The 14,567-nt window shown below is 35.3% G+C and overlaps 1 protein-coding gene across 2 annotated transcripts in view; it reads right to left on the bottom strand.

Annotated features, from left to right (window-relative positions):
* Positions 1-14,567, bottom strand: part of Smarcad1 (SWI/SNF-related, matrix-associated actin-dependent regulator of chromatin, subfamily a, containing DEAD/H box 1) — a 64,337-nt gene that overhangs the window by 7,515 nt on the left and 42,255 nt on the right. For both annotated transcript variants that reach the window (XM_032906389.1, XM_032906390.1), the window contains exons 11-20: positions 10,178-10,268; positions 7,807-7,906; positions 6,753-6,812; positions 6,581-6,656; positions 4,528-4,663; positions 3,900-4,037; positions 2,068-2,163; positions 1,838-1,955; positions 1,520-1,641; positions 163-351 (exon numbers count right to left, since the gene is read on the bottom strand). In XM_032906389.1, the coding sequence (XP_032762280.1) occupies positions 163-351; positions 1,520-1,641; positions 1,838-1,955; positions 2,068-2,163; positions 3,900-4,037; positions 4,528-4,663; positions 6,581-6,656; positions 6,753-6,812; positions 7,807-7,906; positions 10,178-10,268 (1,126 nt within the window). The remainder of the gene's footprint in view (positions 1-162; positions 352-1,519; positions 1,642-1,837; positions 1,956-2,067; positions 2,164-3,899; positions 4,038-4,527; positions 4,664-6,580; positions 6,657-6,752; positions 6,813-7,806; positions 7,907-10,177; positions 10,269-14,567) is intronic.

The raw sequence follows: 14,567 nt of genomic DNA, 5'->3' as shown, positions 1-14,567 counted from the left end.
GTAAATGTTTAAAACACTAGGTTCTAGAAGAAAATAGAACATAAACCTTACTTTAGGAAGTAGAACTACTGGGACAACAAAGCCAGAGTCATTCTAATACTTTCTGTTTCAGAAGTTCAACCAACAAGGCAGACACAAAGAGACAGTCATTCTTTTTAATACCTTCTGTTTCAACTCAGACAAGATGCATCCTAAGGTTCGGAATTTCCCAGAATCTAAAATTAAATCCATGTCTAACTGGTAACTATTAATGTGTTGATACTGTTTACAAAGGACATGTAGTTCAAAATCTGTCATAACTTCCATGTCTTCAAAGATCAGGTCGGGGTTTGCCTCACAATGCGTAGGTTCCTTTTTAAAATGAAACATAACAAAATATAATATACAATTTATAATTTGATCAGATAACTTTAATAAAAACATTCCACATTTGAAAAAAATGCCCAAATCAGACATTTTAGTACAACAGATTAAGGTTAAGAAATCAGTGTTAATTTTGGGTATCATAAAGAAAGGAAGATTCTTAACTCTTCTAGAGATAGTATGTTTAAGCAGTCAACAGATAAGAAACTTTTCTTCTCATTCTGCCCAAACATTGCTTATTAAAATAACCATTGCTAATGTATAGGAACACCTTTACCCATAGCATATAAATAACTATTCTACAATTTGGAATTTAGTTCAAAATGATCAAGGCAAAGAATCTAGGAGTTTACAGGAAACAAGAATAGTGTAGTTATGAATGATAACTAGAAATGAGTCAAAGTAACATATACAGAGGGTTCACTATAAAAAATGCTCTCCATTTTCACATGTTTAAAATTTTCCATAAGTTTAACAAAAAAAATTAACACATTCAACATTGCATTCAACACAGATATACAGACATATCTACATAAAAAAAAAGAAGTCAAGAAAAAATGGGACAAAAATAAAGATTAACTGATAAACAGAAAAATACAACAAAGGAAAAGCAAAATAGAGAAAATGAATGGGAAAACTGTTCCATTAAGCAGGACACAAATATAAGGGATCTTTTAGTTTGGTTTAGCTTTCCTTTTTAAAACTTTAAAAAATGTGTGTTATAAAAGTCTAAGGAATTAGCAAACTCTTCTCATAAAGGGTGACAGTCCAACTGGCAAATAATAAGTATTTTTGGCTTGGTAGATGGGGTGTATACACTGCACTTACTCAGCACTGCCCCCACATTGAGAATCCCTAAGGGAACAACACAGATAAATGGTATGATTAGGTTCTAACAACAAGAAAAAGTTATGTCCAGTTTGCTGACTCTAGGCCTGGTTACCTATCTATTCTCTTGTCATCAAGTTATCTTGGCCTAGAAAATGTATCTCAGGAAAGGGCTACCACACAGATGGTGAAGAGGTTTGTTAGCGTGTGCAAGGCCCTCAGTGGTTCAAAGATGAGTATGCCCAATATTTTATCATCCTAACTTCTGGCCTAAGACCATCCTAGTTTTATTAGCAAAACTCAGTGGGAGTCTAACGTAAGTCCTTACCTTCAGCATTAGCTGAGACATCTCCTTCAGCTTCTCAGCCGTGTAATACTGGCGGTGTAGTAAAGGATGATTGGCCATTTTTCTCAATTGCATCATGACATTGCACATCTCTGTGTTTTTTTCTGTGACCCAAAAAGTACACATTAACCAAAGTGATAGCGCTATTTACTAAAGTCTATCTCAAGACTAAGTGCTATTTACTAAGTCTTAAAAATATTTCTTCAAATCCCAACTAACTTAAAAAGAACAGCCCCTAAAATTATCATATGCACCAATCAAAGATCATTCTTTGCATATACTGTGGAAGTCAGATGTTACCCAGGTTGTTGATAGACTTTTTCAATCTGTTAAAAAGGCCCGAGTAGAGTTGCTCCTGCTTCTCTGACATGGCGCATAGCTCAATCTGATCCTTCTTGGGAGGCAGAAGCTTAAGAACCTTGGAAAGGAAAATCACTGCATGTGACTTTTCTAAGAAAACAGAATTATTATGAAGAAAACAAACAAACCAACCAAAAAATGCAACCCAAAACATCCAGATAAAGAATTACCTCCTCTTTCACTCTTCTGAGAATAAAGGGCTTTATGATTTGTTTTGCATGTGCTATTCTCTCCTTTTCATATATACTCTGTTCATCTGCTGGTTTCTAAGCAAAATAAAAACACAACCATTTAGAAATTACATCTTTAAGTCATCACAATAATCCCACATTACAACATTCATAATCTATATACTACCACTTCACATAACAAAATATACATTTGACTGCTTGGGCTTTTCTCCTACATAGTGGAAAGGATTAAACTCATGACCTTGACAGGAGCTTTATTCTGAGTTACTGTCTGGGCCCGGAAAGTCATTTCCGAATTCTGAGCTGTAATCTAATTGAAGCCCCATATATATACTGAGGTTTCATGGTGTGTTATCATATATTTTAGTGAAGTGATAAGTCTGAACCAGACAAGTTGATATTTACATACAAACATCCAATTCAGCCATTGACTGAATAAATCACATGGAATAAAAATGTGTGTTTGCACCTGTTTAAAGAGGAGAGAACAAGGAAATGGAAAGGGGATGGGGGTTCCAACTATGTATTTAAAAAAAAAAAGTCCTCCCCCAAAGTCAATATAATTTGATGCAAACCACAGAGAACAGTATCCAGTCAGAAGTGATGTTTTTGGAGAACTACATAGTAAAGATGTATTTTTAAGATGCAGGTAACAAGGAGTTAAGAAGGGTTGGGGGATGAATATGATCAGAATGCATTTTAAACATGTATGAAATTATCAAATAAGTTAACAATAGTAAAACAGTAAGGTTGAGAATAGAAGATACCTCAAGTCAACCTTAGGCCTGAGTGCATATATACACAGTGCACATGTGTGCAAATACAAAAGTAAAAGATGAAGGGCATCTTAAGAATCTCAAGTTTTAAGCAAGAAACTCAAAGAATGAAGTTGCTTAGATAGGTCACTTGGCTCAAAGCAAAGAACTGGAAGCCCCTGAGTTCAGTCAACTGTCTTTACTCTGAAGAAGGTGGAGAACAAGAAGAGTCATGGAGTGGAGCAGTAAAATGGAGTTTCCTACACAAAGCACCAGGCATCTTCATGGGCATCTTGACATGCTTGTACTGTCTATTAAAACCTAACAATTTATAATCATAGTTTCCTTAGTCAAATACCACAGGAAATTCTTATGATATCGATCTAAGTTTGAGAGCATATTATTTTTTCCCTCATCAGACTATACATGGTAGAACCACAGATCTAAATGGATGTCAGGAAGTCACTGGGTTCTATCAGGCTTCTGAGTAAAACCTGTAAGCTTTACCCCTTAAAGCCTCCAACTTCCCCCAAACAATGATTATGTAAAAAGATACCTCTGGATATCTGGGAATCCTACACTAGTGTTCTAGTTCTAGCTTAGAAAAGCCAGTCACCTTTTCCAAGAGGGAGGACCTTCCTAGATTAGGAATTAGATACTAGTTTTCAGTCTTTGTCTTTAGTTGATAGTATCATACCAGTTTTGTTTTGATAATGGCACCATGATTGTATGAGAAAGCACAATAAAGGATACACAAAAAAGGGGATGATTAAGAAACATGCATGTAACTCAAGATACCATACATATCTGAGCTCTCCACCATTCAAAATTATTACTCAGCTCATTAGAATACTGAACCTCAAAACTCCTGACTACTGGTCATAGAACTGATCATTAATTTTCTCCATACTACGGCTGATATGTTCACATATAGGTGTACCAAAAACTTAAGCTCTTTTGATCGATCATGTGACATGAAAACAACCTTGACAGACAAAAGAACAAAGAGTCTAGAAAACACCTTCACATCTGGGGAAAACTTATATGTGTGCTTACCGTTTTAGAAGAAAACATCCTTCGGATTTCGCTGGTGCTACTGCTAAACATGTGTGGCATAACAAAATTCAACAATGACATGAGTTCTAGCAGATTATTCTGCACAGGTGTTCCCGTGAGTAGTAACCGGTTTCGTGCCTGAGAGTGAAGACAAAATTTAGATGCTTTCTTTTTTAAGCACCTCTCCCTCCCTAATTGCCTACATTGCCTAGTAAAAGAGACAAGGGGAGAATTATAATTATCATTTACAACTTTACTTTCTGTGATAGAAAAATGTTGAGATATTTGATGTCACTTATTATCTACTATACTTCAGACAGAACGTGAAACTGATCACATTTTGAAAGCACTATTGTGTATCCTCAAATAACTTCTACGGGGTGATAAAAAGTATACCATATTTATTCAAATTGGAGGTCATGTGCAATAGGGTACTAAGAGCATATTTTTTTTAACATTTTTAAAGAATTACTGAAGAAAGTATGACAGTGGCTACAGGGTCCACAAAGCAAAAAGGCCCTTAAAGGAAAAGCTTGCTCACTCCTGATATAAAATTGTGTGTATATGTATTAAATTATGAAAGTATATTTCATCATAACTATTTACAAACCACAAAGCACACTCTTACATTAATTGTCATTAGGTGCTGGTAGCGGATAGAGCCCATATTCTTCAGCATATGGCCCTCATCAAAAATTGCATAATTCAGTTTCAGGCGTCGAAAGAGACTGCGGTCGTCAGAGCTGCTGATTGCACAATTATACCTGTTGCCAAAGGAAACTAATTATTTCTGATTATACCTTTTGGGAGCTTAGAGTTTATTAGGAGACAATGTAGCTTTTCAAGCTATTTTTCTTTAAAAAAAAAAAAAACAACTTTATTTAATTAGATTTACTTATTGCATGCTATGTAAGTACATGTGTGACACCAAAGGCACAGGTATAGAGGTCGAGTTCTTTCCTTCCTCAGGCATCAGGTATACTGACAATTGCCTTATCCACTAAGCCATCTCTCTGGCCTCTAAGCTATTTTCCTTTTAACCTTGCAAATAGCTTTTAAAAGAAAGCAATGAACACAGTCAGCTCTCAAAGACTGGCATATTTTTTATTCAATATTTATGTACATGTAGCCAAATTATACATTACTAACCTAAAGAAAATTCATATGAAACAGTTCTAGACAGCTTTAATATACTGGGGAAGCAGTCAATTTGAGAATAACTTAGAAATAATCTAGCACTTTATACTTTGCCTTTTAATTGTTTCAAAAAAGCAGAAAAGAACACAAAAGAAAAAAAAGGGATTAAGTCAAGGAATTATCAGGTAAGAGCCAAGAGTTCAAGGCTACATATGAGTCTGTTTACTTAAAAAAAAAAAAAGAAAAAGAAAAAAAAAAAACTTTTGAAAGGGGTGGGCTACACTGGTAGCTCATAGTTACATTTAACTCCAGTTCCAGGAAATATGATGTCCTCTCCTGGCCTCTGCTCACAACTGTATGCATGTGGTACATATAGACACACGTAGGCACACATACTCAAAAACAAAAATCATAAATCCTTAAAAAAGGAAAAAAATTGAATTTTAGATAAATACTTTCAAAATAGACCCTGACAGAAGATAGCAATAATAAAAATTCTAATGAACTATAAAAAATTAAGTTTTCTACCACATACTATACTCAATTCCAACCACATGATGACTATTCAAAAATATATTGAACCTGGGTGTGGTGATAACTGAAATCCCAGCACTTAGGGGAAGGAGGCCAAAGGATCGAGACTTCAAGGATGTGCTCAGCTAAATGATTTGGAGAGCAGACCAACTAAATGAGATCCTCCCCCCAACACACTAAAGCAAAAGAATCTAACAAAATTAGTTTGTCATTCTAATTCTGCTCTAATCATATTTCTTATTGGGAACAGGAGATTTCATTATATTTATTGACAACACTTATTTGCAAATTAGAAATATAAATCTTTGGCATGGTATCTCAAATTTTATCTTAAGCTTAACTGAAAGAGTTTTGCTGTTTTCAATTAAATGAGCAAAATGTCTACTTCCATTTTTAGTGAGCTAGCAAAACAAAATAAATTCAAACAAAAGGTATTATATAATAAATTTTAAATTTTTTTGTAAAAAGTATTCATTGTCAGGATAAATCACTCAATCCCTTATTTCACAATCCCAGCATAAACTATTAAACTACACATTACCACTACAAGATATTTTTCGGGGCTGGAGAGATGGTTCAGGGATTAAGAGCACTGACTGCTCTTCCAGAGGTCCTGAGTTGAATTCCCAGCAACCACATGGTGGCTCACAACCATCTGTAATGAAATCTGATGCCCTCTTCTGGTGTGTATGAAGACAGCAACAAAGTGAGTGGGGGGGGGGGGAGACAGAAGAGAGACAGAGAGCGTGTGTGCGCGCATAATAAATCATTTTTTTAAAAAAATCATTTTCTGGTTACACATGGTGGCACACGCCTTTAATCTCAGTACTTGGGAGGCAGAGGCAGACAAGTTTGGTCAGTTTGGTCCAAAGTGAGCTCCAGGCCAGCCAGTACTGTATTAAAAAATTCTGCCTTTAAAAAACAGAGGGGTGGGGATAGAGGTTGGGGATAGGGAATAAGAGGACTATACAAATTCTCCCCACCTCTTCCCAAATTTTCATAATACTCACGTCGTAACAATTACATTGTAATCTTCATATTTATTATGGATGTTGAATCTAATTTGTTTACGCTCTTCTTGAGAACCTAGAATTTAAAAGTGAAGCATACTTTGATTGTATTGTGTTTAATTATATATTTTAATTTTTAAAACATTTCTAAATGAAAAGCCAAATGACTTACCATAGTAACAGAGCACATTTAAAGTAGGGCACCATAAATTAACTTCTCTTAACCAGTTATCTACAAAACACAAGAGATTATATGAATCTGCTAGTATAGGATTAAGTTAATTTTGCTTTGAAAATTTAAAACAAACAAACAAACAAAACACACTTTGAAAACTACCTATCATGATTAAATGAGAGGCCCTGAAAGGGCATCAAGGTACAGGCACGGGGCAGATGACAACCCCATCTAAGTGATAACTAATTTAGGGAAAGATAGTCTTTATTTTATACTTATATGCACAAAGCTCTCATAACAACTTTATTAATTCATAAAGAATGGATAAATGAATAAGCAAAAATTAAATTACATACTTTTACATCCAAATAAGGTTTTAAAGTTGGGCAGGGTAGTGCTTGGAGAGATGGCTCAAAAGTTAAGAGCACTGGCTGCTCCTTTAGAGGTCCTGAGTTCAATTCCTAGCAACCACATAGTGGCGCATGACCTTCTATAATGAGATCTGGTGCCCTCTTCTGGCCTGCATGCATAAATACAGGCAAAACACTGCACATATAAAAAGTTGGGTGGGGTAGCAGTACCAGCTATCAGTATCTGAGGCAAGAGGATCACCTAAGTCCAAAAGTTTATGAAAGCATGGATAGGCGCCACACAGTGAGACCTCTCAACTGCTATCCCACCAAATTACACCATGCTGTTTTCTGTTTCTTTTTGGCATTTGGCTATCTTCTTTTTCCCACACAGAGACCTCATGTAGCCCAGGATGACACCAAACTCAGCACACATATGAAGATGACTTTGAACCCCTGAACCACCTGACTCTACTTCCCAAGTAGTTAATATTACAGGTGTATGCTAACACACCCTAACTCTAAAAAGTAATTTATGCATACTATGAAACCAAAATAAATGACCATGTATACAATAAAACAAACACATGTACATTTTCAAAAAGGAGAAAATAGGCCAAAAATTAAATATTCACCAGCACACATGCACATCAATATAAAGCATTCCAAAACACAGAAACAGATGTCCCCTTGTTACAAACCTATGGTGGAGGCCGGAACAACAATCAAATGAGGCCCTTTATTACCCTCTTGAAAGAGGTATGCCAGGAAGGCAATGGCTTGAATGGTTTTTCCTAGGCCCTACAATTAAAAGTTCAAAAGACAATATATGAAATTTTAAAATGAATGAAAATAAACAAAAACTTGAAAATGCAAAAGGAAAGGGAACATGGGAGCATTTCTTGGCAGGATTGATTTTTCCATCTCACATAATTCACTTTGGAGAATTTCTATAAAGCTCTTAACCCTCAAATGAGTTGAGTAGAATACAAGTGATTCTATAACTTATTTTAGTGACCAGCATGGATAATGGATCTTAACAGTTGATTTATATATGACACACCATTAACAGGGAAGAATTTTGCATTGTGTAGAAAGAGCCTAATTCTCATTATTACTTATATAGGTCCAGGAATGTGACCTAGATGAACTGACAAGTGTTTCATAAATATAGACAAACACTGCCCAACTCTATTACTCTGAAATGTCTTAAGGACAGATAAGAATACCATGTCACATGGCAATCAAAAGAACCAAACTCTGATACAATTGTTAACAGCTGAATCCCAGTAGCATCATGCTGTACTGAATGAGCCAGACAGAACAGTATGAAAACATTATTCACACTGTAGCCTGAAGTCATCATCCTCTAGTGATAGGTGTCAGAACTGAGATATAGAGCTGGACTTGGTGATTCCTATCTATAATCCCAGGCAACTGGTAGGCTGACCAAAGAATAATCTATACCAGTTTGGAAACAGCTTGGCTACAGTACAGAAAGTTCTAGGCTGGCTTGGGGAATAGTATGAAACCCTACTTCGAAACAAAAACAAGTCAAAACACAAAGGCCATTGAATTAAGACAGCTAAGTACTACCAACATTATGAACTGAACTTGTTCTTGTTCTTCCCTCAAAATTCACATGCTAGAGTGCTAACACTCAAAGATACAGTATTTAGAGGGCTGGTCATAAGGAAGGGATTCAGGGTAATGTAGTCATGAAAGTGGTGCCCTAATCCAGTCAAGCTTCTGACCTTTTAAGGAGAGAGAGACCAGGGATACAAAGAGCCAATGACATCTGAGGACAGAAACAATACATCTTGCTTGAGAGGCCTCCAGGGTGGGGGAATAGCCTGAAGGGGCATACCCACTCACAGGAAAAGGGGGGGGGCCAGTGAGCCAGATGTAAAGTGAATAAATACATTCTTAAAAGGGAAGGAAGAAGAGAAAGAGGAGAAAGAAGAGGAGGGGGAGAGGCCTCCAAAAGTCTGCTAGCACCTCCATCTTGGACTAACAGGGCTATACATGGTATAGCCATGGTATATTTGTTCTGGCAAACTTACAAATTTATGCTTTACAAATAACAAAAATGAGCGCATCATATATTCTTTTGGATACCAAATATAATCTGAAAGCATGGAAATTATATATTTTCATTCGTATTAGTTCATCACTAGATTATATCATCTAGCAAGAATCTGATAGCTTGTGAAAAGCAAGGCCGACAACCAAAGCCTAGGTCTGAGTCCCAAGTTCAGTTATACACTGTCACACTCTACATCATTTGTAAGCATTCTGGCATGCCACAGACATTAGTTTTATATTGAATAAATAGCATCTTTCTTTTAACAAGTATAAAATGAGTGGGAATATGCAGAAACAGCATTATTATGATTGTTCATATGTGTTATTCACTGAATACAACCTTTTCTTTTGTTTGCTTGACTTTTTGTGGAAGGGTTTGCATGTAGCCAGACTGGCCTCAAACTTGAATCCTCTGGCCTTTATCTCCCAAGTGCTACAGGCAATACAGCCAGCATGTAACTCATGCTCAATAAATGCTTTTGTTAAGTACAGCTGAAGAGTGAGGTTACACCAGACTAACAGTTAAGTTCATATATGACAAACCTAGACTAATGGATACAACAAGTTTCATTCTCTCAGCCTAAAGCAAATGCAATTGGGGGGGGGGGGGAATTAGCTCAAACATTGAAATGGTTTTCCTGATGCCTTTTTGTAATATTTACTTTGATATATAATCATAACCAGAAAGACGAACTTTTTTCAGTTGTGGAGGACTAGGGCTAAAACTAAAGCACGAAAAATAAAGAAAGGTAAAACAACATGTAAGCTACTGTAATGGGTTCAGTGAAAACTACAATGTCCAGTGATGTTCCTCAGTGGTAGGATGCTTGCCTACCTTGCACTTGGTAACTCCACAAAACAACCAGCCAACCAAACAACAAAAAACACAAGAAAGCAAAATAACAACAAGGAAAAATGCCATAATGACTTAAATGGCAATATATCTGACATGTTGAATTATAAGTCCTATTAATGATGTACACTTACCATTTCATCTGCCAAAATGCCATTAAGTCCATGTTTATGCACCAATGCCAGCCAATTCAAACCAACCTTCTGATAGGGCTTGAGTGACAAACTGATGAAGGAAACAAATATTACAGATTTATACTTTTTTAAAATTAATTTTCTATTCTATTTTTCTGACATTTGGATTATAACGAACATACACACAAAAAAATCCAAAACTATCCAGATGAGCCTTACCTTTTAACCTGACTCTTTCAAGCTATGTATATTTTTAAAAAGTAAATACAAAACACAATCCATAGTAATTTTTAAAATCTCATAAAAATGTAGTCAGTGTTTGCCTTTTACTTCTTTTGGCAGTACAAATTACATAAAACACTTTTATATTGGGTTAAATCATAATTTTAACAAATTACTGAATTCCATTAATGATCAGAATATTAACTATAATGTATTATTAAAGTGACATTTAGTCTAGAAAAATAGATTATATTGACTAGACTTTTAGCACATTAAAGAAATTACAACTAAACCCACAAACATAATTTGTTCTTCTGCCAGGTTGCTTAATAATAGCTTTGTTTAGTTCTAGAGTAACATATGTGTGCATATGCATATATTTACATATATAAATTTGCTAAACATTGATCAATTCCAAAGTAATATGCAAGTGTTTTCTAACTTTTTAACTTGGAAATACATAAACAAATTAATCCCCAGGAACAACTTTGTTTATATTAGAGAGTTATAATGGATGAAAACAACATTTTTTAAATGTTTAGATAGCTAAAATTAAGAACAACAGATTTTATTGAAAATCTACTATATAAAGAATGCATGTCATTTTTGAGATATCTTTACTAACTTTATTAACCTTTCTTTTAAGAATGCTATAAAGTAGTTACTGTCATAGTTTTTCAGATAAAATATGAAACCCAGGAATCTGGGGCTATACAAGTACAAAATGTCAAGTCTCAGATTTTAACTTGGGAGGTCATTCTAAGTCCAAAGCCTATTCTCATTCTCAGAAACACAGCACTCACCACACATCAGTGTGAAAGCCTAAAACACTCTCTAGCTTTTCCTCTGCCACCTTAGCTTCCTCTACACACATTAGTCTACACACAGAAAAGAGGTCTGGACATAAGCTGTGGCATATAAGCGACTAGACTATGGGGTTAAATTCTGAAACCAAAGCATCTTCAGTGAGGTGGGGTCAAAAAGTACTCCACCTCAAACCAAAGTCTATGTTTCAGCCTTACACAAAAACGTTTCTCACTAAAAGTAACAATAATACAGGGAAGAAAAACATTGTCTGCATTTCTAAAGTCAAAGTATGTGCCCTCCTTACAAAAAGAAGAATACTATTTACCAATGTAATTTCTATGCTCCTACAGAGGCAGTGATCCTACAGATGCAGAACCATTACCTCCAGAAATGTAAAAACTTTCCTAAGGCCCTCGTATTCAATCAGACCTACTCTAAAGGCCCCCTTTTAAAAATAATTTTTTATATGTACAGGTGCTTGTTTGTATGTATGTCACTGGACCACATGCATTCTTGGTATCTATACTGACCAGAATTCAAGCTGTAGGTAGTGATGAGCTGCTCAATATGCTGGAAACTAAACAGCTTTTCTGCAAAAGTAGCATGTGCTCGTAAGGGCTGAGCTACTTCTCTAGCCCCACAGCCAACCCTTTACCCACAAAATAGCAAATCCCATGGTCAAGTCAACACCTATTTCTCTATTACTTTTGAGTCCTTACCAATGCTTTCTTTTCTCTCTCTCTCTCTCTCTCTCTCTCTCTATATATATATATATATATATATATATATATATATGTGTGTGTGTGTGTGTGTGTGTGTGTGTGTGTGTGTGTGTGTGTGTGTTCACATTTCATAAAAATAAAATTTTGATAAGGGACTATTACAACATTTTATAAATGTATCTGAGGGCCACCATAACACGCCATCATTAAAAAAAAAAACAAACAAGGAATATTCTTCAACTAAATTTACAAAAATTTTTCATCACTAATATAAAGTTTAAAGGCTCTGGCAAAATACTTCACACAAAGAGCATCTACTATACAGAAATAATTTATTCAAGGAATACTGACTTATTTATAATCACAAGGAAGCCTAGGTAAGACACTTTAATTAGATATCTGACTAAATAGTTTTATTAAATTGGAATGTTTGATTAAAAAACACACATTCAATTATAAGTGTATATGTATAGTCATATATATATGTTCCTTAGCTAGTTCTGTCTATATCGTGACAGTGTTGCTTAGTATGACAAAACTGCTACCTGATACAGATTGTTTCTCCAGAACACAATAGGCCAACCTAAAAGGATCAATGAAGATGCAGACAGGTTTAACAAAGCCAATTTGCACTCCATTTGCTGGATAGGATATGGCTTAATTGTTAAGAGTGCTTGCCTTGCATGCATAAGGCCCTGTGTAAAATCACCAGCACCAGTTAAACAAACAAAAGACAAATGAAAAAAACTATTTAATATGACAAATCATTAATTTGACAAATGACAAATTGCAATAGATAGGTTATATTTTTTTTCTCTTGCAGGTCCTACCTATCATTTAGGTGTTACGTATTCAAACTTCCCTTCTACTTATTTTGACAATTTCCTAATTTTAACAATTACATGTGAAGACCAACGATCCATTTACTTATAAGAATGTAGGAAGTGTTCAGAACTCGAAATCTGCAATCTAACAAACATCTCTAGACTGGAGGTTCTCCTACTTTCCACTCAGTGAAATGTTCTGGGACCATAAATGAAAAAATAATGGATTATTTGGAAGTTGCTTTTCTGCTGGAGGGAAAAAAAAGAACTCTCCCAGTCATTACTTCTTTGGTGTAAAATGAAGCACGTGTTGTAAGAAAAGCTAGTTCATCATGACTGTCAAAGGACTGAAAGAAAAGAAAGAAGAGTTCCGAGGACTGTGTATAATTAGTGTGAAATGCAAAAATGTGAGCTGGAGAAGCTCGTTTGAAATGTTCCACACAAAGACTCGATCTGCCATCCCACCAAAGGTCACGTCTTCTAACGGTGCCGTGGCTCCTCAAACACTACTTTATTAGTTACTTAAAAAGCACTATTCAAGTTAAACTATTTTCATTGACACCAGTCCATTTGTCAATAATTTGTTTAAAACAGGACAGAAAGCCCATCCTATCAAACAAGCACTCCCTGGGTTTAGCTTGGAAAAGACAGATGATCTACTTTTTGCTGAGTAAGTTAGAAACCTTTTCAATGAGAAGAGTTAAAATTAGTCAATTCCATATCAACTACTAAAGTCTTAGAGATAGTTATGCCTATAGTAAGAAAAAAACTTAAAAACTAGGACAGGATATACTATCTACATACTTATTCTAAAATTTGAACTAATTAAGCTCTAATTTAATGCCACTGTTCCTTACATCATTACATGTTAACTTTAAACAAGTTTAACATTTTGAAATGAGTATGAATATGTAATGGTTTTGAAGTACACATGACAAATTTTCTTTTTTAAAGATGTGTTTTTATTGCTTATGTATATGAGAGGATTAGAGTATGCTAGTACCACAGAGGCAAATGGAGGGCATTAAACCTTGGGAGCTGAATGGATTTATAGGCATTTGTGTGCTGCCTGATGTGAGTGCTGGGAATTGAGCTCAAGTTCTATGAAGCAGCAGCACTCATAACAGTTAAGCCTTCTCTCCAGTTCTGGTATGTAATTTCTTACAAGGAGTTCTGGAATGTCTGTACCTCCAAAGGAAAATTTTCTCCTATTAAACTTAACAATTGGCCATGGTAAACTAAACACCTAGCATTAACTGATTCCATGTATCTAGAGACACAAAGGCTCTGCTCTGTTGAGAGAAAGACCCAAGGGCTGGAAATATATATAACATAGCACCTGTGCCCAATGAGAGATACCTGGGTTCTTTCGTCAGCACTATCAAAGCTAATAAAGGTTATTGTCTGGACACTGTTTACTTCTGTAAGGCAATAATCAACTACAGATTTTTCTACACTGCAGCTGCAAAGTCTGGCCAGTCTGCCAAGGGGATACAATTTGGACTTTGCTCTAAGGAGAACTTAAAACTTCATTTCTCATCAAGTATTTCATTAAAAATAAAAAATGTCATTAAGAAATACATTAATATTTATAATTAAAATATGCCTTACACTAAGGGAAAGGAGATTATTACCTGACCACACTATTTAGAAGAGAAATTTATGAATGTGGGTTGAGAGTTTTTAAGTGATGCAGTGAAGTACTCATTTTTAAACTCCAAGTTATGATAAAGTGGACTCAACTGGGAAAGTCTGGCAGAGTGAAGAACTCCCCACGTCCACGCTGAAGAACAAGCAGCAGCAGCAGCTCCAACT

The sequence above is a fragment of the Rattus rattus genome, chromosome 6, assembly GCF_011064425.1.
Source record: "Rattus rattus isolate New Zealand chromosome 6, Rrattus_CSIRO_v1, whole genome shotgun sequence".
Lineage (NCBI taxonomy): Eukaryota > Metazoa > Chordata > Mammalia > Rodentia > Muridae > Rattus > Rattus rattus.
This window is presented reverse-complemented; position numbering and strand designations above follow the sequence as displayed.